General features: G+C 43.8%; 2 protein-coding genes across 2 annotated transcripts in view; one reads left to right on the plus strand and one right to left on the minus strand.

The window, feature by feature from the left end:
• CCDC158 (coiled-coil domain containing 158) overlaps positions 1–6,807 on the plus strand; it is a 35,044-nt gene extending 28,237 nt beyond the window's left edge. Inside the window, exons 19-23 of the mRNA XM_050895809.1 lie at positions 268–335; positions 1,859–2,071; positions 2,819–2,920; positions 4,122–4,229; positions 6,722–6,807. Coding sequence (XP_050751766.1) covers positions 268–335; positions 1,859–2,071; positions 2,819–2,920; positions 4,122–4,198 — 460 coding nt within the window. The 3' untranslated portion in view covers positions 4,199–4,229; positions 6,722–6,807. The remainder of the gene's footprint in view (positions 1–267; positions 336–1,858; positions 2,072–2,818; positions 2,921–4,121; positions 4,230–6,721) is intronic.
• Positions 6,808–9,982: 3,175 nt separating this feature from the next.
• STBD1 (starch binding domain 1) lies at positions 9,983–11,699 on the minus strand. The gene is made up of 2 exons (XM_050895810.1): positions 11,402–11,699; positions 9,983–11,255 (listed from the first exon to the last, which is right to left on the minus strand). Exons 1-2 carry the CDS (start codon positions 11,697–11,699, stop codon positions 10,444–10,446), a joined length of 1,110 nt encoding a protein of 369 aa, XP_050751767.1. The 3' UTR covers positions 9,983–10,443.
• Between the last annotated feature and the right edge of the window lie 15,041 nt (positions 11,700–26,740).

Consider the following 26,740-nt stretch of genomic DNA (forward strand, 5'->3'; position numbering starts at 1 on the left):
ACAGCATCAGTCCTGAGCTTGTTTGTATTGTTTTATTCATAATGCTAAAAGCTTCCTGGGAATTACAAAACAAAGCTGTGATGTTACTTTCATCCCTCTTAGAAAGAGCTCTGGAACTTATTTACATTGTTTGCTTTTCATTTACATGTATAAGATCTGGAGATTACATATGAGAGCTTCACGTTCTCACTGTGGAGGCTAGCTAGCATTACTAAAACCTAGCATAATACTTCCAGAATGCAAGTTTTGCCATCATTTTGCTTGCAGGGATCCTTTGTACTTACATACTGCAGATCTTCAGTCCCAAGATGTTAGCCTGCCCTTTACATCCGTTGGTAAGTTTTCACTGGCCACATTTGAGGATGAACGTGCCATATTGATTTTAAACTGGAACATTACAGAATGTTACAAAAAATATAGTCCAAATACAGCGTATTTTCTTAGGTCATTTACTCAAATACCTCTTAGCAGGTGCTACTGCAAAATCTATATCTTGTTGCAAACCACCTCCATGGAGGCTGATACCAGCTCCCCTAATACAGATATCTTCTGTGGTACTTATTCATGAATAGTGATAATTTTGTGTAATTAGCATGGATAATATTGTGATATTTTTGGTGCCTAAATTTAGGCTCTTGAATTCTGTATTCAGATATCTAAATATGGATACGCTTCTGAGAGGAATCAGGTCATTGCAAATTCCATTGATTTCCTTCCAAGTACTGGGTGGTCAGTACCTTTTAAACTGTGGTGACATGAATTTAGTAACCTAAAGAGAAATATAAGGATATGGCTTTGAGCATCAGGATTTGAAGGTACTAGTCTTAGCCGCCTTCTGTTTTCTTGCCCATAGATTATCCATTCTGTGAATTTTCTGTGAAAATTGTCTGCAGACACTGATAAAATTAATTGTTCTCTGTTAGTATTTAAGCCACTGTGCTTCAGAGGTAGTCTAGAACTCCTCTGTTTGTCCTGAGAAGTAACTACTGTGGGTCCTCTTTCTGTATTTCTGAGTATTAAAGAAAATCTCCTGGGTAGTTACTGTCAGCCTTCTAGCAAACCTACTGCAACATCCAGGGATTTTTCCTAGCTTCCAAAATAGCTGCAAGTAGCGTTTTTTACATAGAAGACTTGAGAAGTAGTTGAACAAGGGGAGTTTGTTAGAAACCCCCCAAATTATTTTCAAGATGTCCCAGGAGGGGTGTTAGGAGTAAGGAAACAGACTATAGGAAGAAAAAGAGAAGAATTGTAGTAAGTCTTCCCCTCATTAGTTGCATGCAACCTTTTTTTTTTTTTGCACATACACACTGTGTGCCATACATATGAAAATATGTTACGTAATCTGTTGATTGCATATTTCGATGCATATCTTGTCTCTTTTCCTTATGATTCTCTTCTTGCCAGGAATTCATAGCATATCAATCAGTTATTGGAAAGGAGGGAAATGGCAGACCTGTGTAAGCAACATTGTTTTTTCTGCTGCTTATACCTAAGTAATGAGATCCAAGTCAGCAGTAACGTACGGGGAGTCTTGGGTTGTTAGCAGCTATGGTACTATCATCAGGCTGTTTTAGAAGTAACATGAAGCGAGTAGCCAGCAGAAAAAAGCAGGCCCTGCTTTCTCCTAGGCAGGTTTACTGGCCGTTCTTCACATGACCATCAGTTTAACGGAAACAAGCATGTTTTGCAAAGAGGCTATAGTCTCCTGCTACCTTGGCTACTAATGAGGAATGGAAAGGATGAAAAAGTGCAATGAAGGGAACCCAACCCTGTAACTGTTACAGAGATAACGTGAAAGTTGGTATGGGGGTTTCTCTTCAGGTGTGTGCTCACTGCTCTTTGCTTGGATATCTCCTAGGAGGTGCATCCATCTTCTCAGCAGCTCCTCGTTACACATCCTCCCCCAAGAAGGTCTCTCAGGAGGAGAGATACAGAGAAAGGTCTCCAGTACACTTGCTATTAACTGCTCCACCCGATGACCTTGCAGCTGGCCCCAGCACCTCACCAGAGCACAGACCGTCCGCAAGGAAGCTTGGCTTTCCAGAGGGTGCAGCCACAGTCCCCCAGATAAGTAAGTCTGGTCCTGTTTACTGATCCAAAGAGCTTGTCTGGGTCTCTTCCCAGCCAGTACAGTAAGTGAGTTACAAACTGTAGGTTAAATTCAGCCGTTCAGCAATTCTGTAGAAACCAGTGGAGTCCCACCATCATTCACTGATACAGTCTTTTACAGTTTATGATTGTGGTACCTGTATTTCATACTGCATTTCTTTTTTGTGTACCTTGGTAATACGTCGCTTACAGAATCCGTTCATGTTGCTGAACGTAAACACTAGTGATTCTCAAATGTACGGGGCTGACACAGGATTGATCTTCCATTTGTGGTTCCAGCAAGTGCAATTACAGTATGCAAATTTATTGAACATAATTTACTGATCGTTCATTTTAAAGCACTGCTTTAGCGGTTCTGGCCCACTTGCCTAAAAGTGACCCGTTCTTGCTTACATCCAAGACTTAAATTAAGTTGTGGGCATAAATACTATTTTAATAACATAAAGCACTTTTTCTCCGTTCCCCAAATGGAGAAATTTGTAGGCAAAATAGAAATGTGGTTGTAATTTCACTTAAATACAGCTACGTATAAATTTCTGTTAATAACCTTGTTTTCTTACTCATTTTCTTTGCTACTGGAAGTTTTATTGTTTGAAATTTTATTTTCTAAGAACTTTACTTTAGATGGAATGTTTAAATAATTTATAATGACCTTTTTTTTTTTTTTTTTAATCTGTGATAACATATTGATGAATAATTTTCTCACTAGCTTCTCAGCCCATGGAAACTAGTGAGAATACACCTAGGAAGCTACAGAACAAGATGGAAATTCTGCAAAACCTGGTGGAATCATTACAGATAAAAAACCAAGGTGCCAGAATTTACCAAAAATATTCCTATTTTATTTAAAATATGCACACTCTCCAGAAACTGTTCTTGTCACCTGTCAAAGTACTACCTGTGTTCTTGCATGAGATCAGTTTAGACACGCCTGTTTTACTAGCAGTACCCACTTCTACATTATCCTGCTCCTAGGAGAGTAATTAGATTAACTCCACAATACACTGTTGCTCAGCCCCTTAACTCTAATAAGCTTCAAGATCCTTAACATTTCAAACATGGCAGCTGGTCAGGGGTGCCGTCGTGTGCTGTCATGTCCAATTAAATGAAATTTTTAACAAGCTGGTGGCTCTTTCATGGAAACAGAAAGATACTCTGACAGCAGTAGACTCCAAAAACATAGTTTCCCAGCAGTGGCCTCAGAAGCGTATGCTTTCCTCAACCTTTGTTTAAATGTGAGATGACCACAGTGACGATAGAGAACTTTTCAGGTTCTCTTCTTACTCTCTTTGAAGTCACTGGTAAGATGCTCATGAACTCCTGTGATGGCAGGATGCAAGTGAGATGGAATTTCTTTTCTCTGCAGTTTTTCTTACTGCACATTCCAGTTGCTTCCCCTTTGCCCCTTTAAGTCTTGCTGCATAGATTTGGGAAATTATTATTTCCCCACATCATACAGTGCACACGTGTCAGGGACATACAAGTGACCTGATTTAGGTAAAACTAATCAATTTATTTATGTAAAGTATAAGGTAAGTGTTCTCATTTTTATTCTTTGCCATCCATTAACATCTTCCGTTTGCCTGTTTTCTGTATCCACATAAAAATATATATTCATATCCGTAATGTATCAAGAGTTACTATATAAGGGGGGGGTGTGTGTTATGTACACACTAAGTAAACCTGTTTCCATGAGCGTTGGAGCAAAGGTATTAATTTCACACCATCCCATAAGAGAGATTCTGAAATCCATAGCATTTCGCCACTACTCCAGCATTTGGTGCTTTGGCTTCACAAAGCAGATGAGGTGGTGCCTGTTTATAACTAGGTTTTTTTTCTGTTAAGGCCCTGCATATAAAGAATTGGAAACTTAAGTTGCATTTGTAAGGGCTTGATAAGTACACTGTAACGTGCAGGAGGGTATTACAAAGCTTCAGGTGTCTGCACCTGAGGCTTCAATCATTTTAATGTAAGGTGGTGTTCAGATAATCTGTTCTTGCTGCTATTTTCAGCCATGTCATCAATGATCAGAAGTCAGGAAATGAAGACAGAGAAAGCAAAGGAAAAGGAGAAAAAGCTATCAAAGTGAAGATGCCGTATACGTTAGTGATTACTTTCACGTATGTACATTGTGTTTAAAATACATTATATTTTTTAAGATTAATAATAAAAGTTCTTACAGTTTTGTAATTCTTGCCTGGAACCATGACACTCTTTACAGTTTTTACTTTTAAATAAGTGGGAAGTACAGGGGAATAGAACTGCATCTAAATACAGACTCTTTCACTGGCATGCATTTCCAATAGCTGTGTGCTGTGAGGGACACTGGCCACAGGGCACTGCTGACTCCTTTAAGTTCCAGTATTTCCTCCGTGTGTTCTGGATCTTGCACACCATTTCAGGTCCTGTTTTTTAGAAAGTTAGTTTTGAAATGGTTTGTTGGGCTTTTTTTTTTTTCATTCTAAAATAAATTGCTTTCCCCTCCCTCTGTACTTCATGTTATTACTTCAGTAAATTCTGATTCATCTGGATGTCCCAGAACTGCCAAGTGTTTCCAGTAAAAGCAGGAAACCTGCCCATGGCTCCTGTTAATGTTGAGATGAAGTGTTGAACCACATACCTACAACTGCAAGACTGCACAGATTTCATCCTGTACCATGATTCCTTTAAGCAGAATGGACTCATCGAGTGGTATTTTTTATGTAATTTTCACTGCTTGTGGGGATATTTGGCTTGATTCATAGTGCAAATGGAGAGTCCACAGTCTGCCTTGGGATTAGCTTTGTAAGCATAGCACTCGTATTTTGACTTACAGCTGAGGGTGTGTATGCTCCTCGTTTGGGACTTTTTGTCCTCCTTCAATGCATGTCCCTCTATAAAAACTAAAATAGGTGAAGTTTAGGCAGCCAAAAATGCATTTTGAATCTATACTGACTTTTTTGCTTATAACAGTCTAGTATGACTTAAATACCAGGCTCCACCACCCATATTAAGAAGTTCGCTAAAATAGCTGGGCGTATTACTTTCAGTTGGTTTCCAAAATGCTCTTCAGTTGAGTCACCAATACAGACAACCTTCCCTTAATATGAGTGCCTAAGAATGTTTTCAAAGGCCATTCCTAGCGTAAGATTTAGTAATAAACAGGAAGGCATGTTAAGCACACCTGGCATACATGAATTTATTTTAAAACCTCCTGTGTCTTCTGACATTTGAGGATTTTGCAGCAGTGGGCAAATGACTTCCTGCACTTAAAATAGTTAAAACACTATACAGTGCTAAGAACAATTCCAAAGTAGTAAGATGAACAGATCACTAGAGTATCAGATTGATGTTTAAAGCCTCATTAGTGTTTGACAATCTCTCGGGGAGCAAGGTAATTGTTGAAAAAAAGACAGGGGAGGAAGAACTTCGTACCCATCCCGAATTGAGTACTTTTCCAGAATTTGCCATTTGATTTTTGTCTGGGGACTGTTCGTGAAGAGCAGATTAATAGTGCTGCTCCTCCAGAGTCTAGCAAGGTTGTCTGAGAAGTTGGTCACGGAAGCTGCTGGCCTGTTAGCAGGGGAGTCCTTGCTATAAAAGGTGCTAACAAAATAAGGGGCAAGATGTCCCTCTGCAATAAATTGATACCCAAGCACAGAAAAGTAGACTATCCCCAGGGTCAGCAGGAGATGCCAGTGCAGCAGCTACACTAGCATTAGTGTTTTTGCTCATTATCTGCTCTCTGAAAAGCAATTATTGCCTTGGATTTGTGGCAGCATGGAATGCCATGCTTGAATTCAAGGGGCTTACAGGGTGATTTTGTCCAAATGATTTGTGGCTACGGCTCAGCAAAAGTAGATTCATGAGCACAAGCCATGCAAGCTTGGTTTTGTTGACTTTAAAGCCACAGAACTATATTCAGAGTAGATCAAATCTGTGAGGTTTCTTTAGTTTGAGGTCTTCTTGTGTGGGAGGAAGAGATTAGTGAGTTGTTCCTAAGCTGTCCTCGGTTATTGTCAACAGTATTTTGATTTAATTCAGGTAACTTTCTGTATTTCCTAATAATTTTTTTCCACTGATTCTGTCATTTTTTGCAACAGTGTTGCAAGCTTAGTCAAAATGTTAATAAAGGCATCTCTCCTTTCCTAGGAATGGGTTGCATTGAAAATGAAAGGATACTTTTCGATGGCTTGTGTATCACAGTTTGGACTCCTTACACATATTTGGCAGATCTGCCAAAGTTTTTGTAAGAAAAGGGTGAGGTGTAGAGAATGAGAGCATGTATTCACCCCATAACCCAGCAGGTTGGAGAAGGTCAATGAAAAGTGCGCTCTCAGTTGTGTTCAAGGAGCCAAGCTAAAAAGAGTTTCAAAAGACTGCAGCCCCGAGAGAATGGAAGGGAGCAGGTGGAGAGGTACAAATAGCCAGAGGGAAGGGAGATCTGCCAAGCAAACGGGCAGCTTAACATCCTTGTGCTGGAATCCAGCAGGGTTGGGAACAGGTCTGGGCTTCCTCCCTGCCACCAGCAGAAGGCAAAGAATTGGCCTGGGGAGGCGAAAGGGTCCTAGAGCAGCTCTATCATCCTGGACTTGGCAGCACGAATAGCACTTTGTTATTCCATGTCATGCAGGTGGATGACAGGAGGACTGTTAGGCAGATCTTGACCACAGCAGGACACCACAGATGGCAACAAACACCCCTAGAGAGAAAGCCTAATACCAGTCTAATATTTTTGAATGGCTCGTGGAGAGACTCCAAACAGTAAGTTTAACTCCCAGAGAGAACGCGGGATGGGCATGGTTTTTGCAAAGGCACCTGCAAAGTGAATAGGAAGCAAACAAGTTGCAATGCGAGTTTCTGTGTGTGACTTTAAACTGGTTTATGCCCAGTACCCATTCCAGCCTCAGGGTTTCTGCTCACCTTACCATCCAGGTGCAGCATTTAGCATTTGTACACCAAACCACTTCACAATTAGGAGTAGATTGCATTTCACCTAAAAGTAATCAAATTGTCTAATTTGTCAGAAGTTTGTTGTCAGCGGTATGAGCAGGTGAACTTAAAAGGTAGATCTTTGGTTGCAGTCTTTCTGGCTTTGCCGAGCTGTGAGTGAGACAGTTTATTTTTTGCTTTTAGATCTCCTGAGCTGCTGGCTGCTAGGCTGTTACATCCACATAGGAATGCCAACAAGAACTTGTTTCTCACGTGTAGCTTCACTAGTCTCACAGCCAGGACATTGTCTTAGACAGATATCAGCCCATTCTAGCATCATCATTTTTATGCAGCAAGGCAACTTTGTTTAAATCTACCTTCACGCTTGAGTGAATAGATTGTGCAATAATGAGAAATCACCTCTGTAAACTTGGAGAAAATAGTAATCAGCTCCTCCAGTAATACTGAAATCCGGAGTTCTTTCTTTCACCATACAAATAACATTTACATAGCATAGGCCCTGCTGGGCAAGCAGTGATGTGAATGGCATAATAATTTAGGAGTTATAGCAAAAGTGCAGTGCAGGTCTTTGTAGAAACCTTGCTTGATCATTCAGCAAGATGATGCAATCTTGAGGACTGTATGCATTGTCTGTGGGATCAAAGTACAGGGTATTTAATTAAAAAAAAGATTGTTCTCAATTTGAGAGATTTCTCAGAGTTAGTCTGTTTGAAACACGTTCATCATTGCATTAGAGAATCTATTCTAGTGTAGGTTAAGTGGCTTTCTAGTGAATATCTTAATCTAATACCACAGTTAATCTGCTCAGACAAGCCTCCCATCTATGTATAAATACACACAAATGGCAGTGGCTGTTGGACAAGTGCTTTTTAAGTTGACAGTAGCTCACTGTTTGAAGAGCTTGCATTAATCAGAAAAAGAATTGTGAACAGCTTGAAATAACATGTTTCGCTTTGACTTCAGTGATTTCTGAAGATCAGCTTCTGTTTCAACTGTACCTTCGTGTATTAGGTATATTGTTCACTTAAATTTATTGTTAGAAAAGCTAAGTGCAAAAAATGCAGTTAAGGTACCAAGCCATTAGTTCCAGCACAATTTTACCTGTTCAGTTAAAGCTGTAAGTTACTGACTGAAACCCACACAAATGTTTTGTGTACTCTGTGGTGGTGCACATGGACAGAACTTAAGAGTTTTCTGTTTATACACAGTAAGCATAGTCATAATTAAACAGTAGAAGTACTTGTTACAGTGAAGCAGCAGCCCCTAAAATGAAATGAGCCTCATGTTAGTATTTATTTCTCAACCCAGGGCATGCTAACTATGTCCTATTTTCCTTTTAAGTTCATGTAGTAAGTAACTGAAGTCCCATATTAGTTTCCTGTTGAGAGAGTTGAGGACTAGTGTGTGTGCGTGTGTTCAGGACCACTGAAGCAGCATCAACCACCTACTGAATTGTCAGCTCCAACGTCTCCCTTTTGAGTCAGTCACCAGAAATGATACCGCATTCCTTCCAGACCTGCAATACTTCTCACGCAAAAGTAGTTACAGGGGTACTTTTCATCCTGGACAAGCAGTTAACGAAAAGCTTACCATCAGTCTTGAGTTTAGCTCCCACTCACATTTCCTACCTTGTTCTCTTCTATAACAGTCTCTTGATGGAAATAAAATTTATTCACCTGAATCTTCAGGTTGCTTGAGACAACCAGAGAGCAAAGCTAGTATCTGCAGAAGTAACTGACCCACAGAACAAGTTACTCTGTCACATAGCAACGGCTGGGAGGGGCTTGTTTTACACGAGAACACAAAAACTCCAACTTGCCAATGCAGTTGTTCATTTGCCTTAGTCTCTCTCCCTCTTCAACCTCCCCTCAACGCACCCCCAAGATTTTCTTTAGCTATTTTGTGGCTGTGCCTGCGTGAGCAGGCAGCCCACCCCACTCTCAATGGATTTGTTTCATGAAACAGCTGGTACTGAAGTCCCAGTAACAGCGTTTCAGACACTTGTTCTTCACAACAGCTCTAGTATTGTCCCACCAACTGGATGTCCATTAACCATTAGATGCAGGAGGTAAGCCTCTAAAGCCCATCTTCCAGTCTATCACCAAAATCCATTGTATTTCACATATTCGGACTGCTCCACCTTGCAAAGCAGGAAAGAATTGGCAGAGGCAATTAGATCTGCACTGTGCTTTTGAAGTAAGTGTTCCAAAGCAAAGTGCTAATTTATGCACTTTCAGAACTACAGAACTATGTTCTTCAGACCAAGTTCACTCTAGGGAAGTGACATTTGCAAGCTAGAGCTAGGTTCCTCATTATGGAAAGAAGAGCTTGCTGAAGTGGCATCATGTATTTGTAACCAAAAATCACAAAAAGCAGGCAAGCAGAGCAGCTTTCTGCTTCTGTCATATAAAAAAATATCAAGTGGTTGAAGCTGGAAGTATTCTGCTTTATCTGGCTTACTAGAAGACCACAACTTAAATTTGTGTTGAAAAGCCTAGTCTTGGAAAAAAACATACAAGTTTAAGCGAAGCAGTTGTTAACAATACTGTGGTATTGTTCCTAGGTAGGCAGAATATGCCACCTAACTCTTATTTCAGAAAGAATCCTATTCCCTAGCCATGACAGCAGTCCAGGTTTTTTTAAAGCCTGCTCCCACCCTGACAAAGTAATTCATTAAGCCCAGACAGTCCTTTCTGACCTTTGCTCTCCTCTCAGCAGGATGATCTGACAAAAAGGGACCTATCTGCCAAGCCTTCATTTGAGCTGAGGTCCTTCCTGGAGAGCAGGGAGTAGAGAATGAAGTACTTTGGGGTTAAACCTTCGTTACTCCAAAGAGTGCCAGCCACTTTTCAAGAATTCTTTAGCACTAAGGTTTCAGGTCAAGTAACTCACTTCTATCAAAGTTACTGAAATGAGTCAGTTCACTGGTCAAATTGTAACGGACTGTCAGTCTGAAAGTGTTTATTGTTTACTTAATACATTACATAAGTTAAAACACTTAAGTTCCTATTACAGTGTAGGTAACCACACTTCCTAGTATGTTTCAAAAGCCCTAAGCAGTCGGTACAAAGATGCAACCCATAGCCCCACTCAAAGCAACACAAACTCAAGTCCAGGGTCCAGATTTACCTGGACAGGCAGCTGCTTGGAACGCTGCTCATGCCTTCATAGCCTACCTTGCACATCTTCAGAACGCGTTTGAAGTTGATTTTTCAGGGTGCCAAATGATTTCCTAAAGGGGATGGCAGAGATCCGCTGCTCACACAGTTTAACCAGGTTTGATATGGGATTTACAGAGCTCTGCACTTGAGAAGGTCTCCTACTGAAAAAGGGGTAAAGTTTAGGGGCTCTGTGATTAATCTAAGCAGGCTTGCCATTAGATAAGCAGCTTCCAAAATCCCATTAATGGTATCCCCACCACTGATGAACAATTTGATCTTCATGTTCAGTCACTAGGGTCCTATTACCGCATTCTTCCCAACGCCTGACCTTCCCATTCTCCACCAAGATAAATTTCCACTCTACTGTGGTGTCTGCTGGCAGACTAATGGATTCAGACCAGAAGCCATCCTTGTCGTACTTGAGGGGAACATAGCTGTGCCACTGGCCAAGACACTCGTGGTCACCAGTAACGCCAATCAGCTGAGCATCAGAGTGCGTGATGTAGTGCACACGGAAAGTCACGTGGATGTTTTGAAACATGGGGGGCACAGCTGCGACTCTCTTTGCTTTCAAGTCCCCATCAGGGCAGTCTCCTTGCTCCCATTCCTTGCTGTCGGAGTCTTCCACGCTGCCATTCTTGCCAGCCTCCCCCCAGGCCAAGTGCTCAGAAACAACTTCCCACTCCTCGTGGTCCAAGTCCCTGCTCTCAGCTGGCTCACGCGGCTGCTCCGCACTTTCATCCTTACAAACGTGGTCAGAGGCTCCTGCCAAGTTTGTCACGCACCATCCATCACTTGCCTGTCCCATGTGGGGTCTCAGTTCACCTGCCTGGCCGCCATGCGTATCAGCTGGATGCTCCCTGGAGTCGGCGGCACCGTGCTTCGGGAGCAGCTGCTCCATCTCCAGGGGTTCGCCTGCAACTCGGCTACTTTGAACATGGTTAAGCTCTTTCCTTGGTACAGCCGCCAGATCCTCTCGTGGCTTCCGAGGGCTGGACAGGGCAGCAGCCTTGGCCTCCAGCAGCACTTGCTCACTGCTCGCCAGAAGATCCTCTAAAAAATGACATTTAATTAAAACAGGAATGGTTTAAGCAACGCAGTTAAGCTTAGCAGCAGCAAACCCAAGTCCTTGCTGGCAGGCTTGGGCAGACCGAGACGCACCGAGCACCGGCTCCCCCAGCAGCACCCCCGCCCGGTACCTGTGGCCGCCGCCGCATCGCCCCTCGCCTGCGGGGGCTCGCCGCCGCCCCGCAGCGGGGCGGCCCCGGTCGCCGCCGCCTCGCCGCCTTCCTCGCTTCGCCCGTCACCGCTGCCGTACCAGAGCCAGGCGACGAGAGCGGCCAGCAGCCCCACCACCAGCGCCGGCCACAGCCCCGGCCACAGCCAGCCCCAGCCGCGGGCCTCGGCGGGGAGAGGGGTGGCGGCGGCGGCCGCGGCGGGGAAGGCCGGCGCGGCGGCGGGCTGCCGCAGCACGGGCGGGCCGCGGTCTCGGGCCATGGCCGGACGCTGGCAGCAGGACCGCTGCCGCCCCCCGGCGCCGCTTTAAGCCGGGCTCCGGCCCCGGGGAGGAGCCGCCCCCGGGGCGGGAGGTGGCTCCCCTCGGCGCCTGGCGGGGCCGTCGGGCCGCCCCCGGGGCGGGCGGTGACTGGGGTGAGCGGGGGCGGCTGAAGGGAGGGAAAAGGCAGGTCAGAATAAAAAAGAAGTTAGGTGAGAAAAAGTTGAAAGGCTTGCTTTCTCTTCCTCCCCTCCCGCCCCGCCTTTGCTGCCATCTCTCCCTTTTTTCCCCTTCTCTTTCCTCATTTTGTCTCTATGGCTAGGCACTCTGCACAAGGTAGCCATGCTGCAAGTGTTTTAAACCACAGATAATGCAAAAATGAAGGGAGATGACACACTGAGGACTGAATGCTTGCGTTTCTTTCCTATTGTTGCATGAAAGCAAGCATTGGAGCTATAGTAACTGCAGAAGTTCATGAAGTTTAATTCTAGCAGTACTGGTGGCCTTAGATTTATATGCTTTAATGGGGGTGTGCTGAGGGTGACTGATTTGCTTGTACTTTTAATGCTCGTACTGATGAAAATCCAGGCTTTCTCTGGTATCCCTGAGAAACGAGATGAATTCACTACTAATTTTGTAACTTCTGCATAATACTCTAATGACTACAATTGGATTTCTTAACATTGTCCTGCTCTTCTGTCTTCCGTATTACGCTCAGGAAGCTTTTTTGGACTACCAGGACTTCAGAGTCCATTAGTGCAGAGGATATTTGATGTTTATTTTAATTTGCCTTCATTTTACTACCCAATTTTTCTCATGAAGTGATGATGTCAAATTTTATTTCAAAATTAAAAGGTTATACAGCTAAATCTTCCTAATAACCCAAGAGATTTAGTAAAGGCAACTTATGACTTTGTATTTTGAATTGGTAATTCTGGAGTGACAAACTGTAAAAATGCTTATCAGTGTAGACTATTAACACCAAAGATTAACACCAGAGAAGGAGTTAGGGGAGACAGTTCCATTCAGTTTTGACTGCTGCCTTTTTTAAATCTTTTCTCTTTATCTGAACAAAGGTGTTGTCATTACTTGATTTCTAAAGCCCATTGATGAGATTTTATCCAGTATCTCATTAGAAAAGAGAATGGCTAAGTGGATGTCCCAATAAGTCTATTTCCAGTGTGTGAACTTCTTAATCTCTCAGTGTCGTTTAGAGCAGTGCTACCTCAGCTTAACGGGATGGTAAATGTCATTCGAATTTATAGAAGCACAAGTGTGCAGTCTTCGCAGTGAAGTTCCCTGGCTGATATGAGGTGTCCTATGCGAATACACAGAGTTGACGATCTAAATATTTTTCCTTTCTTTGGTTACCACAGTAGCTAAGACAGCTTCTCTGAAGGCCTCCTCAAACAAAGTGCTGAGCTTCTGCTTAAGTAAAGATATCTATTTTGGTACTTTGATGTGTGGGATGCGTTCAGGCATGTGCTAAACTCAGATGCACGGCTGAAATTTTCTGCTCAATAATACATTGAAAGAAAAGAGCTGAGAAACTAGGACCTGCCTGGGCACTTTCTCAGTGAATATGGTTTTGGGTGCGCTCTCTTTTACCACTGTTGATGCTTCAAGGTGAATGCTACTTAAATGCTACTTAATGCTACTTAGTGCTACAATGCTACTTAAAACAGACACTTGACTAATGAGTTGTGTTAACTACTGAAACTCTTTGCGTAGTAGATAATATGTTTGCAGTTTACTTATATTCCTTTTTTCCAGCCTTCAAAGCAGAGACAGTCTGATGCTCTGTATTTGTACACCACCTTGCTCAGCTGGGATTGTCAGTTAGGGCACCTACATACTACTGTTCCTTAGGTATTATGTGTGTACTGCAATTTAAAATTCCTAGTCATCTCCCTGAAGCAGAGCAGACAAAACACATTAATTATTGTATCATTACACTAAAAGAGCATCCTTCTGCCAGCCCTCAGCACAGATGAAGAGGTAGTGTTTGGAGCTGCTAACCCCAGTATTTCTTCTCTTAAATATATTTGATAAAACAGCTTAGGAAGGAAGAGACACCAAACTAACACAGCTTAGAAGTGACTATTACAGAAATCCTTAAGGAACAGTTTATTTTGAAGACAGAAAAATGCACGCAATGAAAGGCAGGGTGCTGCTTTAATGAGCAAGGAAAGAGCAAAGGTCTCCTCTGGTTCTATTCATCTTCCATGCTCATACGAGTCTCTTCTGTTGCCAGACTCTTTTTCTCCCAGTATCTGCAGAAGAAACTAAAGCAAAGCGCACAGATTGCTTTCAGTGCTCAGAGAGTAATTGTTGTTACTAGTAATGCATTTGAATGATTACAAAAAGAGGGAGTCACAAAGGACCCAGGTGCCACCAGAGACAGGCTTGCCGCACAGCCAGGCAGGGAAGGACAGTTCTGTAACCCAGATCCCGAATTCCCGCGCAGATCCTACGTAGTCCCCAGAGGGCATGTGCTATTTTTGCCCAGTCGCTTCCAGGTGCCATCAGCATCCACTGATGCAAATGCACTTTAAGTGCATGCTGTGGTCTCCTAGACCAGGGCCATCCTTGTAATCTGCTGTGGAACAGCCGCAGTTCAGAGATGAGGGAGGTTTCTGTGAGCACAAGGGGTTCAGCTTTATCAATGATTACTTGTTTGCAGTGGCTGCAATGGGTAGCAGGACCTCAGAAGGCTTCATAATTTGCAGACCTCCTGGTAGGATTGTACTTTAGTCCAGCATAAGTCCACACTGTTGCAGAAAAGAGTTATCTGACCCTTCAGCTGCCCTGTCCTCACTGCCTGATTTGTGCAGGCCTTTGCTTTCATGTGACCATTGAAGTGGGTCAGATTAGGTAACTGATCCAGCTGAAAATTAATGCAGAAAATTAAAAAAATGTTTCTTTTCATCCACACAAATACTTGTGCCAACAGAGGGGAGAAAAGAATGGGTGGCTAAAGGAAAGGCAGACCTTCCCCTTTCAGAGGCAATGTGGATTTACGCTGGATATAACTAGTTTTAGGTGGTTCAGTCATGGTTGTAACAATGATACCCTGTCCAGGTAGCAGCATATTTGTGCTTTGGAACTCCTCTTAGGACGTCTATAATTTATTTTGTGTTTCCTTTTTTTAAAACAAGGTTCTTGGCAAGTACTAAGGCTGAAATTCCTGAGTCACTGATCACTTATCGAGTGTTAGAAGCGGAGATGCTGGACAGAAGAGAAGTGAGAAGAGTCATGGCCCGACAGCTCACAGGATGCTGAGGGCTGAAGTTCCTGTTCTGAAGCAAGCACACGGATCGTTGCAGACGGTAACTTGCCCCTGGTTTTTGGTAGCCCTTCCTCTCTAGGAATTCTTGAAATGCTCGCATCCCGTAGAACATGGAGACCTCTGCCTCCTAAGAGAATTTCCAAAGCAGATTAACAGAAATGCTCCAAAATGTATCTTGTATTTTTTTAAAGCTTTCACTGGAACCAAACAAAGTGACAGTACAATAAAGGGGCAAGGAGACAGTTTCTCGAAGTCTCAGGGACACAATTCTATTTCTGATTAATTCAAGATTTTAGTTTGTTCATGCAGTCATTTCTGATGTGGCATTAGTTTGGAAGTTAGTGTTCTGTGAGCACTGAGGCTTCATTGCACCAGTGTTTATTCAGTAAATGTGATGATAGCAGTTGCTGGACCATATTTTGAAAAGCTACATGTGACCTTGCAGAATTACCAGCCAGCTGACTGGCCTAAGATCAGGAGCCTTAAACCTGCCACCTTTTCGCATTTCAAAACCAAACCAGTAGGGCGGATGTTTACTATTCCAATTCTGTAAACAACTCTACAGCCCTAGCTGTTATTAGGAAGTCCTGGCCCACGTGCACTGTCTCAAATGAACTTTTTGAATTTTATTCTGTAAGCTGTGCCATCTAGTGTGGTGACAGGGAATCTCAGCTGTAGCTTAAGAGTGAGTGAGAAATGCCCTGCTGAATCAGCCCTGTGGTGCATCTACCCCACTATTCTGGCTCTGACAGTGGCAGTAGGGGATGCTATTTAGGGAGTGCTTTTGAGCCTGGCCAGTGTCTGATCCCGTGGTATCTGCAGTTGCTGTATTAAGGATGTTGGAGAGCACTGCTCTTAAACAAGCCTTGTGTGTGTACAGTGCTTCTTCCGGTTTTACTTTTATAATAGAACAAAATGGAAACATGAACAAGTACAAAAGAAATACAAATTAAGGAGCCCTGTTATTCCCTGTGGCAGTACTATCGGGGCATCTGGAAGTTCCACAGACAACTTGAGAATGAGAGTTTGGCAGGGGGAGCTTTATGGAGGTTTGCAGAGAGCTCTTCCTGAGCATAAGGACAGCATGTGTAAAAAAGCCAGTGGTGCTTTTATGAAGCTCTGTTGAGGGCGGAAAGGAGAACAGCTCACAGGTGAGGTTGGAAGCAGGTAGCAGCTTTCTGATCATAAGAGCTGTCGGTGTTTGCTCATTGCCAGGCCTTACACTGTGGATTCTCGCTGTCACAGAGTGAAAAACCAAGCAGTCATTGTCACCCTTCAGGTGAATAGTAAGAGACATTATGCCTCTTATTCTCATTGCAAGTGGTGCACAGGCGTGTTCCCATAACCTACATGCCCTGTAGTCATTAACTCCGCTGGGCTCAGCGTCAGTGGTACACAGTGCTTATGGTACCTTCTTAACGGGTGGTGTCGTAAAACTGTGAACACCACTGCCTGTTTCTTTCGGATCCATTAAAGGTTTGCCCACATTTTGCTTTTTCCATGTTTTTGGGACAAGGTACCAGGCGCCATATCTACTCTTAACAACTTTGGGCTGGCGTGATTCCTAAAAATTACAGAGTAATGTGTAGTAACTTGCTTAATCATATTTCCTATTGATAGAGCAGATACCAAGTACTAGTGCTGCGTAAGCGTGCTTCGGTAGTTACCCCTTGCAGTAGCCGTAAGGTATAATCATGTTCGGCACCACTGATGCCTCTAGTGTGAAGAATACTAGGCAGAAGACTTATGTCCTGTCTACTATTCTTGTTAAGTTTTCTAACCCAGCCATTTGCTAGTGAGTTGTTTTTTCTTTGCAGCCAAAGGAGTAGACAGTTTAACTGGAAATGGTCAGATTTGCTTGGGAATATACCTCTGTAGTAAAAAAGGAGGTACAGTAGAGTGGAGGAAGGCAAGTAGGGGGATACAGTGAGAAAGGAGAAGCACAGATGGAGCTGTGGAAGCAGGTACAGAAGTAAGGTATTTTGTTCATCTCTTCTTCCTGTCCCCAGTGAGAAGATGTGCCCAAAGGCAGAGCTAAAAGGAGATGGGAAAAGGAACAACGTCATCTCATAGATATCTTAACCATAGCTCACAAAGCTTAGTCTAAAGTAGCTTTCCCTAGAAGCCAGGTTAAAATCTAAAATTCAAGACTCTGCTGCCATGGAGGTTTTCTTGGCAGTTGCTTGACACTTTGTGCGTTGGGTCCCCACCCAACCAGGTAGAAAAATGGGAAGGGCAAAGTATTCATATACTTTCGACCTGCATCACACTCCAGGAAGAAACCGTAACCCTGACTGTCTTTCTGTACCATCCTTTTCCCATATTAATTGCGAGTATCTCGGCTATGAACACTGCGCGCTCTTCTCTTCACAGTAGCCAGCAGATGGCACATGAGGAGTAGGTCTGACAGTAAAAGCTCTTCATTTCCAGACAGTGAAGAGATGGTTTCTCTCAGTTGCTGTCAGCTTTTGAAGAGCAATGTTTTCCATACCTTCTGTCCTAGATTGCTGATCAAGAAGGTTCTTTCTGCATTAAGACACTGAAGAATGTAGGGAGAGCAGAGAAGCAGGCAGATTAGAACTGCTGGGAGTGCCATCCTCAGAACTGGCCTTCAGAGTAGTTAGTGATGAGGATACACCAGATCCAGACCTGCTTTACATTATCAGCTGTTAAAATCTGGAATGCAGCCAGTGAGGAGGGGGGAAAAGCTCTTTCTTACAATGAATCAGCATGCGTGTCTATATGGCTTACAGTCATGGTGAAGGAAAGCCAGACGCCATCAGAGCCTTTCCTTGTGCCCAAGGAATCAAAGGCAATAGGCTGAAAGGGACCTCAGGGGTCCAGTTTAGGGCTGGTGTCTACAGGCTGCTGGTGGCCTGGAGGTCATCCATGAATGTGTTCATTTTTAACCTCCTCCCCTCCAACAGGCACATGGATGGCAAATACGTTTCTGCCTGTCAGCAGGCACAGGCTCCCAACTACTGCCAGTTACAAATTCAAATGTTTATAATTCTAATAGTAAAATCAAAGTATTGTAAGACAGTAAAGCTTAACTGTATCTTAAGGGCTTCGTTCTTCATAGCCACTAAAATAATTGTAAAATACAAGAGGGTCCGTGGATTGTCTTCAAAAAAACTTTTTATCTTAACAGTCAAGAAGTGCTGGTCTGTTTTACCCTTCTGCCATAAGACAACATCAACCTGCCAGTGATTATGTAAGCCGATCTTGAAAGAGCGATAAACCAGAGCCTTCAGGGTGATGTATTTCATTATTTAACTGTCCTTTCTGTTAGAAAATTGTTGCTAGTTTTTAACCTAAATCTGTCCGCTCCCCCTGAGCTCACTTACCCTGTCCCAAAGAAACATGGGAAGCAAAGTATTTCCCGTTTCTTTTTATCACCCTTGCACTTAATTGGAGCTTCTTACGCATGTCCTCAGTTATCTCTTATCTGTATTAGAAACTGAGTTTGCTCCATCTTGGCATGTTGATCATAGGTGTGTAATCATTCCTGTAGCGCTCTCCATTTTCTTTTGAATTTGTTTACATCCTTCTTAAAGAACAGGAGCCAAACCTGGACACAGGCGTCACCCCCAGAGGTGGTCTTAGCCAGGCTGAGAAGTACAGAGGGTTCTCTCATGTTTGTCTTTGTTCTCACGATAGGATGTTTCCCTTTTTTGGACAACCAGGACGTTGGTGACATTTACAATCTACCAAAATCCCTGTATCCTTCCCTTGCTGAACTCCTGGCTAGCCAGTTGTTCCTCATTCGGTATTTGTGCAGCTGAGAAGTTCTGCTTGGGAGAAGTCATTCAGCCCTGGTTTTGCACTCTTTATTTTCCAGGTTTTGTCCAACATGTCAGGATCATTTTGAATCCACTTGAAGCCCTTCAGCATCTTTGTAGTGTTTTCTAACTGGGTGTCATCTGCAAATTGAATAGATTCTTTGGAAGTACACCGGTTTTCCAGGAATTTTCAAGGAAACAGCTTGTGATTCTGAGTTTGTTCTACTATTTTTCCATATTATAATGCATTTCATCCTCGCTTAGCTGACTCAAAACATCTAACAGGTCTAATGCCATTCTTTCCTATTTACCTGTAGTAATCTGACTTGGAATTCCTTCTTGGGTTTGAGTTAGAGCTTATTGCTTGCCCAGGCCAGTCTCTTACTGCATTTCCTGTGCTTTCTCTGAACTTGTGTACTGTGCCAGTAATATCAAGGAATGACAGCTTTCCCTAAATCCCTCTTTCTTGTAGATTTGTTTCCCATCAGCCATTATTTGCCAGCTTTTTCAGCTTATTAGTCACTCTCTTTGCAAGTCATGCTTTCTATTTTGTTGTTCTCCAGTCTCCTTTTCCCTAGGTGGTACAGTTGCATTTCATATGCCATTTCGTGATTGGTGCCTGATGCTTTTTACCTCCTCCCAGGTTAGAATCAAATCCCTTCTAAGGATTTGAAGGAGGAGGGAGAAGATACAAGATACTGCAAGGCAGAGAAAAAGAAACATTGAACCAGTAAAAATCTCCTCTTGGAGCCCAGTAGAAAGGGATCAAAGTTGCAGATCTATAGGTCTTGCTCAATTAAGTATTTCCCTGTGCACAGTATTTTAATCTCTGCGCTCTTTAGAGACATAATGAGATGTGCCCCAAACGTGCCTTTGTTCTTCAGTGGAAGTTCTGCATGCAGCAGAGTGGCAGGGTCAGTATACCGTACAGGAATAGACTGAAACAATAAGAAGACATTATTCTGTTATATTATGTTACTTTGCCAGTGATGGGGAGCAGCAGAGACCCCAAAGCCTAAAACATAGTATAATATATTTGGCTAAATTCTGTGAAATGTTAAGTGTCTCAAGCTCATCTCAGGGTTCACTGAAGTTGTGGTACCCAGTAGCTTTTAGAAATCGAATCATAAATAAAATGTTCCAGAAAATTCATGCTGGTAGACTCTCACGGTTGTCTAACATCCTAGAGACATTATGTTTTGACTTCCATGTAGATTCTTTACGTTGTCAGGCCCATAGAAAAATGCAGCATAAAAGACATCCAAATATTTATTTTCAAACAACTTTTAACACAGAAATTTATCAAAGTCCAAAGTCTGAAGAGCTCTGAGAAAACAAATACAAGCCTGAGTTTTGTGATAAAAAAAAAAGGACATCTGTGTTTGTAGCTGACAGGTATAATCTTCTAAGCTGGAGATAGAAAACAGTTGATTCTGAGAAAATACCAGAAATGTGTTTTTAGCTCCTGGGAAAGAACAGCTTCTGAGAGAACACTCAGCAGGGAGCTGGTGTAGAGTGTGGTATCATTTTACACTCTTTCTTACAGCATGTTACCCGTGTCGGCAAGCTTTACAGACAGATGTCTTTTTGCAGCTGGAGCATTCCATGTGTATTCTCTTAGCCTAGCTGTGATGTTATTTACTGTGAAATGAAGCTTGTCGTCATAATTGAAGGAGGCTTTAGAGCCATGTCACTGGTGTTATCACCAGGCTCATAGAAATACGGCTTTTACACCGTTTTAAATATTCCCTTGGATTCAGTGCCAGGCATAACAATCTGCCTTTCCGAGTAAGGATTTTGCTGAACTTTGTCTGAAGTTTATGTAAATGGAGTATCACATGAGCCAAGGACAGGTAGAGGAGTAGAACAGAAATAAGTCACAGAGGCCTCTAAGTGAGCTTGCTTTCTTTTGACGAGCACTTTTCTCACCTGCACTTTTCTCACCCCCAGCCTGGCTATATATTCTTTTACACTTCTTTGTGTATCGCTGAATGTAAGTATTTCATTCTCAGGAGGTTAAGATACTCTTAATCTTCAGCAGATTACTTAGGCCAAACCTTTATAGAATTTCTGAATATGGTGTTCATGCCCCCTTTGTTTAGATGATGCTTTCCTGAAAGCTGCAAGCGATTAGATCGTTTTATAAATCACGACTGAATTCAAAATGAAGCTCTCAATTCCCTGAATTTGCCTTTTTTTCTGTGTTGCCTGGCTGCTTACCATACGAGGACTCTACAGCTCTCTTGCGAAAAGATTCTCCCAAATGGTCTATAAGCTCTGGTGGTAGAGTATTTATCTTCATGACCTGAACAGGCTTGATTACAGATCTGGTATCACAGAGTTGCATGGGGGTATCTTCATTGATGTTACATATTTCTCCTCCCTGAAATAAGAAGCCAGGGTATAAATGAGGCAGCAACAGGAATCTTTCATATGCCTTGAAATACAGTTTTGCTGACATCAAATCTGCATGCCCAGTTCTGAAACTGTTCCCGCAAGTTCCTCTTTCCTGAGTTAAATGTTTGAAGGAGGATGTCATTGATCATTTAGTCATGTGCTGCTTTGGTCTGATGACAAGAGAAAGCATGAAGTCCTTTCCCACCCAGTCACGTTAGAGGAAAAGTCAAGACATGAGACAGTAGTTTGTGCTTAACAAGCCAGCAGCACTTGATGCAGTGACTCCATCCTGAGACCCAGATCACATGCTAGAACCACCCAGGGGTGTGATTTTTTTTGCTTCCCCAAAGTATTCCCTGCTTTGCCGTGACTGCAGTGTCAAGGGATACAGCTACCCTACGCAAGGTATTGCAGACTACGCTGAAGGTCTAGCTTAATGGTTCCCATCCTAGGGACCAGCACTGATTCTGGCCACAAGATATTAAATACTCAAAATTGAGGCTGGCAGGCACAACAAAGTGCAACATTGCACTGGGGCTGATGCCCAGGATCTGACAAGGAATGGGGACAGATAAGCTAGATTCTGCAAGATGCATGGGCCTAGAAATAGCAAAACTGCTGGGTTGTTTGCCTTCCTGAGGAAGGTGGAGGTGGACAGGCAGCGCAGTAGGTTCTCGGGCAGCATTCGCCCTCCTGTTCCCCCTCAATGTTTTTTTCTCAGTGCCACTTCTATGTTGAAAAAATGGTGCAAATAATTGAACGCAGCATTGCCTTCAACAGCTGTGAACAGTTGTACTCCTAGAGAGAGGCTGGCGACCTGCCCATCCAAACGGTTGGTGAACTTTGTTTACTGTACTAGAATAAAATCCTGCTAAGCGCAGGTGCTCGTCACATCATGCTGTCAAAGCTTTGTATTCAGCAGGCGGACTGAGGGGCAGCGATTCCGAGCCACGGACCTTCGGCAGCATGTCTCTGCACCTCCTCAGGTGGGGCTGGGAGATGGACTACATCCACTGAAGGGAACAGTTCGTTCCAGATATGTGCATATGCACAGATCCTAAGGAAGGAGATGCCATAGGCTTCCTACCAGGATTAGGCCCCTAGGAGCCCCCTCGTTTCTTTAACTCCCCGGTCTGGGCTCTTTGAAGATCGTTTCCTCCATCCTTCTCCTGCACTGGTCACTTAAGACCTCTGCCGTCTGGCACATTTCCAGGGAAGCTAGTGCCTATCATGCCTTCAGCTAGTGTTGCCCTGCCCCGGGACAGGAGCTGAGGGCTGTCACACACACAGCCTCATTGTATAAGCTGTTAGACACGAGCTATTTGTATCAAGGCTGACATATAAAGCATTTGTTTACTAGCGGCTGCCACTGACTAGCCGGGAGTAGGGCTAGGGAATAAGAATGACTCATTCTGGCCTTATTTCTGGGCCTACTGAGTGTGCTTTTAAGTGCAGTAGACACTGGGAATCAGGAAGAGACTCTCGATGTGAGCCATTTTGGTCTCTTTCCTCATCTGTGCCAATAAGTTTGGTGCACTTAAGGACTGAGACTGCAGGATTTGTGCATGGTAAGACTCCAGAGAGCTCAGCTGTGCTGCTCTTGCTGATACTGCCTGCTAAAAAATACTTACATTTCAGAATTTTAATTAGAGTTAGTTGATCGCCTGAGTAAATAATAATGTAATACAGACTAGCAAAATCATCTAATTGCAGCCTTCAATACCTATGTTTATTTCTGGAGCAAGGGAAGATATCAGCCTGTGACATAAGACAGGCTCAAAACAAAGCAGACACTGTAGGTCTGCAGTCTCGCTCAAACGCACAGGCACAGTCAACTGCAGTTAGCAGAGCCTGTAAAAATCCCTTGCTTACTGTGCAAGACCTCCACTTTTCCTCAATAAAATAGTATGTAGAGGTAGGGTGCCTCTAGGTTTTAATGCAGCTGCATACATTTTAAGCTCCAGAATCTGCTCTTGAATTCTTTCAGATCAATAAGAAGTTGAGCATAGGCTAACAAAAGAAAAAAACGAGACTCCTAGGGCATTGCAGTGGGATTTTCAAAAGTACTGGGTCACCTGGTCCCTCAGAAGTATACAGAAAGTTTGTCTTTGACTTCAAAAGAAGAATGATGTGGAGCGCTGAGCATGGATGTAGCAACACCACAATTCAAACATCCTTCCCCAGAGTCTGTCCTATCATATTGCAGTGGAGCATCCTTCAGTGGGTGCTTGTGTAATGTTGGAATGGCATTCATGTGAAATATGACTCAGAGGTCAGGGAAACATGTGCCATTGGTTTGCTAATTTTAAATGTGCCCTCTGTAGTACAGTTCACTTAAAACTAGGTATTGATTGTTGAAACTGTGCTCAGTCAGGCTGCATCCAAAATGAGGCAAATAAATGTAACAGGTCTTTCTCTCTGTCTCCTCCCTTCACGCCAGCAAACGCTGAAGTAAACAGATGCACTCGGCAGCACTACAGGATAAATTGACTTGTGCTTTGCTTTGCACTTTGGCATTCTCTATGTACAGAGCTCCTGTCAAATCAGAGGGCTTGGGTCCGGGGCCACAGTTTTCATCCACTGCTGTGGGGTTTGGGTCCTGAAGTCCCACTGACAGTTGTAGTAATTCTCACTTTTTGAGGAGGCATATGTGTCATAATACTAGAAAAAGTACAGGATCACCATTTATTCTGTTTGAATGAGAGATTCTTTACTATTTCTGGCATGTTCAGGGTTATCATGAGATGTTTTCAAGGCCGGAGGGTAAAGCCTCTGCTCTCCAGTGTCTTATATTGACGGGAAAGTGTGGGACCGGTTCAGTAACTAACTGACCTGTGTGACTAATCTGACCGTGTTAGCAAGGTGTCTCAGAAACCTGCCAGCTCCTTACAGCTTTCCCTATAACAAGATCAGACATATATTTTTATGGTGATTCAGGCTTTGTTGGCTTCCTGTTTGTAAGTAATAATGAGGGGCAGGGGGTTTATAAGGCAAGAGGGAACACAATCCTGGACTGGTTTTGCATTTCAAGTGCTGGATGGATGCTCACTTCCAGGAAGAATAGCAACAACTATATTGTCTTTACCTCTGGAAAGATGCTGTCTTTCAAATGAGAGTGAAATAACTGAGGGTGGTGGCTTCGGTGGTGGTCCGTCTCCTTCGTGAAATCCTTCCTGGCTTCCTGCTTTGACCTGAGCTTGCCGTTGGGTTTAGCAGATGTTTTCTGTGCCTGTTGTTGAGCCAGGTGGGACCTACTCTGTAGCAGGATGGGGGAAAGACCCTTTGGGCTACGGATGATGACGTTACCACATGGAGGAGGGAACCCATTTCTGAAATCATCCAGACCGCTTTTTAAGAACCGCCAGCGCTGGCCATTAAGCAAATCTGAGAACCTCTGTTTGGTTCTGTGTGCTGGCAAGCATCTTGGTGACAGCTTTTCCTTGTACCTGAAACCAAAAACCTCTAGTTAGTGCAGGAAATACTGGCTTTATAAAGAAGTGTGTTTTAAGACTTACTTTGCTTGTATTAAGAAAGCAGGAATAAAAGGCTCACCACATCTGTCCTGTGCTGTAACAGTTTAGCTCCACTGTTTGCTCTGTGAGAAACTGGCACACGGCACAGGAGTTCACTGGTTGGTGTCAAAGCTGAGGACCAAACATGCAGGACCACTCAAGCTCCAAGGTCTCAGGGTGTGAGAAAGGAGCTGTGCTAGATGCTGACATCCAGAAGCCAGATGAGGGACTAGGTTACAAGCCAGAGGCTGAGAAAAGTGATTTGCTTGTTTTGCTTGTTGTCCCACTAACACATTTAAGAGGGAAAAACTCGGGTCCAAACCCTGCTAACTCTGATGGGTGTGGGTCTACTCTAGCTGGAGCTTCAGGAGGGAAGAGTGACCGTGCCAGAAGGAGAGGCAGATGAACGAAGGAGCGCAAGGTCCTCACCAGACCTCCCTGGGTCTCTTGCTGCCACTCACCACTGGACTGCACTCATCCTGACAGCTCCACTCCACGAGTCCCCGGCTGCCCAGCGTGGAAGGGCAGAGCTTGTGGACTCCATGATGCTAGGAGACTGCGTCCAGAACCGCCTGCAGGGCCAAGAGAGTCTCTCGGTCACGTAACTCATCCCCAAGCTGTCTCTGTTTTCTCTGCCCTGTCCTGGGGACACGTGCCCCACACGCTCCTCTTGCCTGTCCCCATGCTCACCAGGTCTGCCAGGAGCCCTGCCGGGTGACACATTGCCTTCACTGCTGTTGCAGATAAGAAAGCTGAGCTGAATTACGGCTAGCATCTTCCTGTGTTGGCACAGCCAGGTTCTCCTTTGCTCTACTGCTGTGAACAGCATGGGCACATCTCAGCTGTGCTCTCGGTTCCTCCCTGGGTGCTCCTGCACTTGTGCTTGTCCCTTGGCATGCAGAGGGTGTTCCCAGTAGTCCAAGGCTGTTTGCAATGCTCATCAGCAACAGAACAAGCAAACCTGCTTGGTCCTGGAGCTGCTTCAGGACTGTACAGAAAACTGAGGGCTTGGGGAAGTTCTGTCAGTCTGCCCGGGCTTTAGCTGTCTGTCCCTAATGGCTCCTCCCATGACCTGAAGTATCCTTGGGGAAGAAACCAGGTGGAGAGTAGCACTTAATGCACAAGAGTTTAAGATCAAGCACTTGAAAAGATAGTATTCTTGACTGTTGCAATCTGCCTTGGAGGAATATGCAGTCTAGCAGCTATAACTTGATTTAAGGTAGTGAAACTTTGACAGTAGGAGTTTTACTGATTAGATGGACTTGGCACTGCAAGCCCAGTCCTCAGCAAACTTACTACGCTGTTTAGGTTATCCAGACAGTGCCACTTGCCAGAGTCTCCCATACATCCCAGTGCATGCCCTGCAGCTTCCTCTCCTTCCTTTCCTAGCAAGATCTCTGTTTCACAGCTTCGTGCAAGTCATAGCCTGTCTTACACAGCCACTAGTGGCATTCTCCCACCCCACAACATATTTCCTCCATCCCCCATCCCCTAGCATGGTTCCTCGGCCGTGTTCAGCTTGAGAGTGCCCTAGTGCAGCAGTGAGGGCTCTAGCATTGCTCTGTGGCAGTGGTGAAAACAAGATGTGCAACTGAGTAAAGAGGACAGTGTGGGTCAGTGGTCGATGCGGTGGGGCGGAGAGGATGGGGGCTGATTAGGTTCAAGGTGAAGTTTGGAAGAGAGCAGAGCTGAGTGAGGAGAGAAATCTGGGTGAAAAGAACAGTAAGGAAAAGGTGGCCTGAAGCAATGCTCTGTCCTCCTACGCAGCTGGCACAGTTTGCCACCTCTGAGTCAGGAGGCTCTGTATGCAGAAACAGCTGATAAGTCAAGGAAGCAGCAAACCAAACCACAAGTAGCTGATGGGTGTGAGCTGCTGCACTTGCTAGTTTTGGTATAGCTCAGATTATGAGGAATATGGTTATGTATGTGTAATTTTAAAATGTACTACATGACCTATATCACAATTATGACATGCATGTAGAGGTATGTGTGTGTATGTTTGGCTTACAATTCATGAGGACTATAGTTATTTAGCTGGAGAGTGTCAAAAACATGAGAGTCAA

The sequence above is a fragment of the Gymnogyps californianus genome, chromosome 4 (assembly GCF_018139145.2).
Source record: "Gymnogyps californianus isolate 813 chromosome 4, ASM1813914v2, whole genome shotgun sequence".
Classification (NCBI taxonomy): domain Eukaryota; kingdom Metazoa; phylum Chordata; class Aves; order Accipitriformes; family Cathartidae; genus Gymnogyps; species Gymnogyps californianus.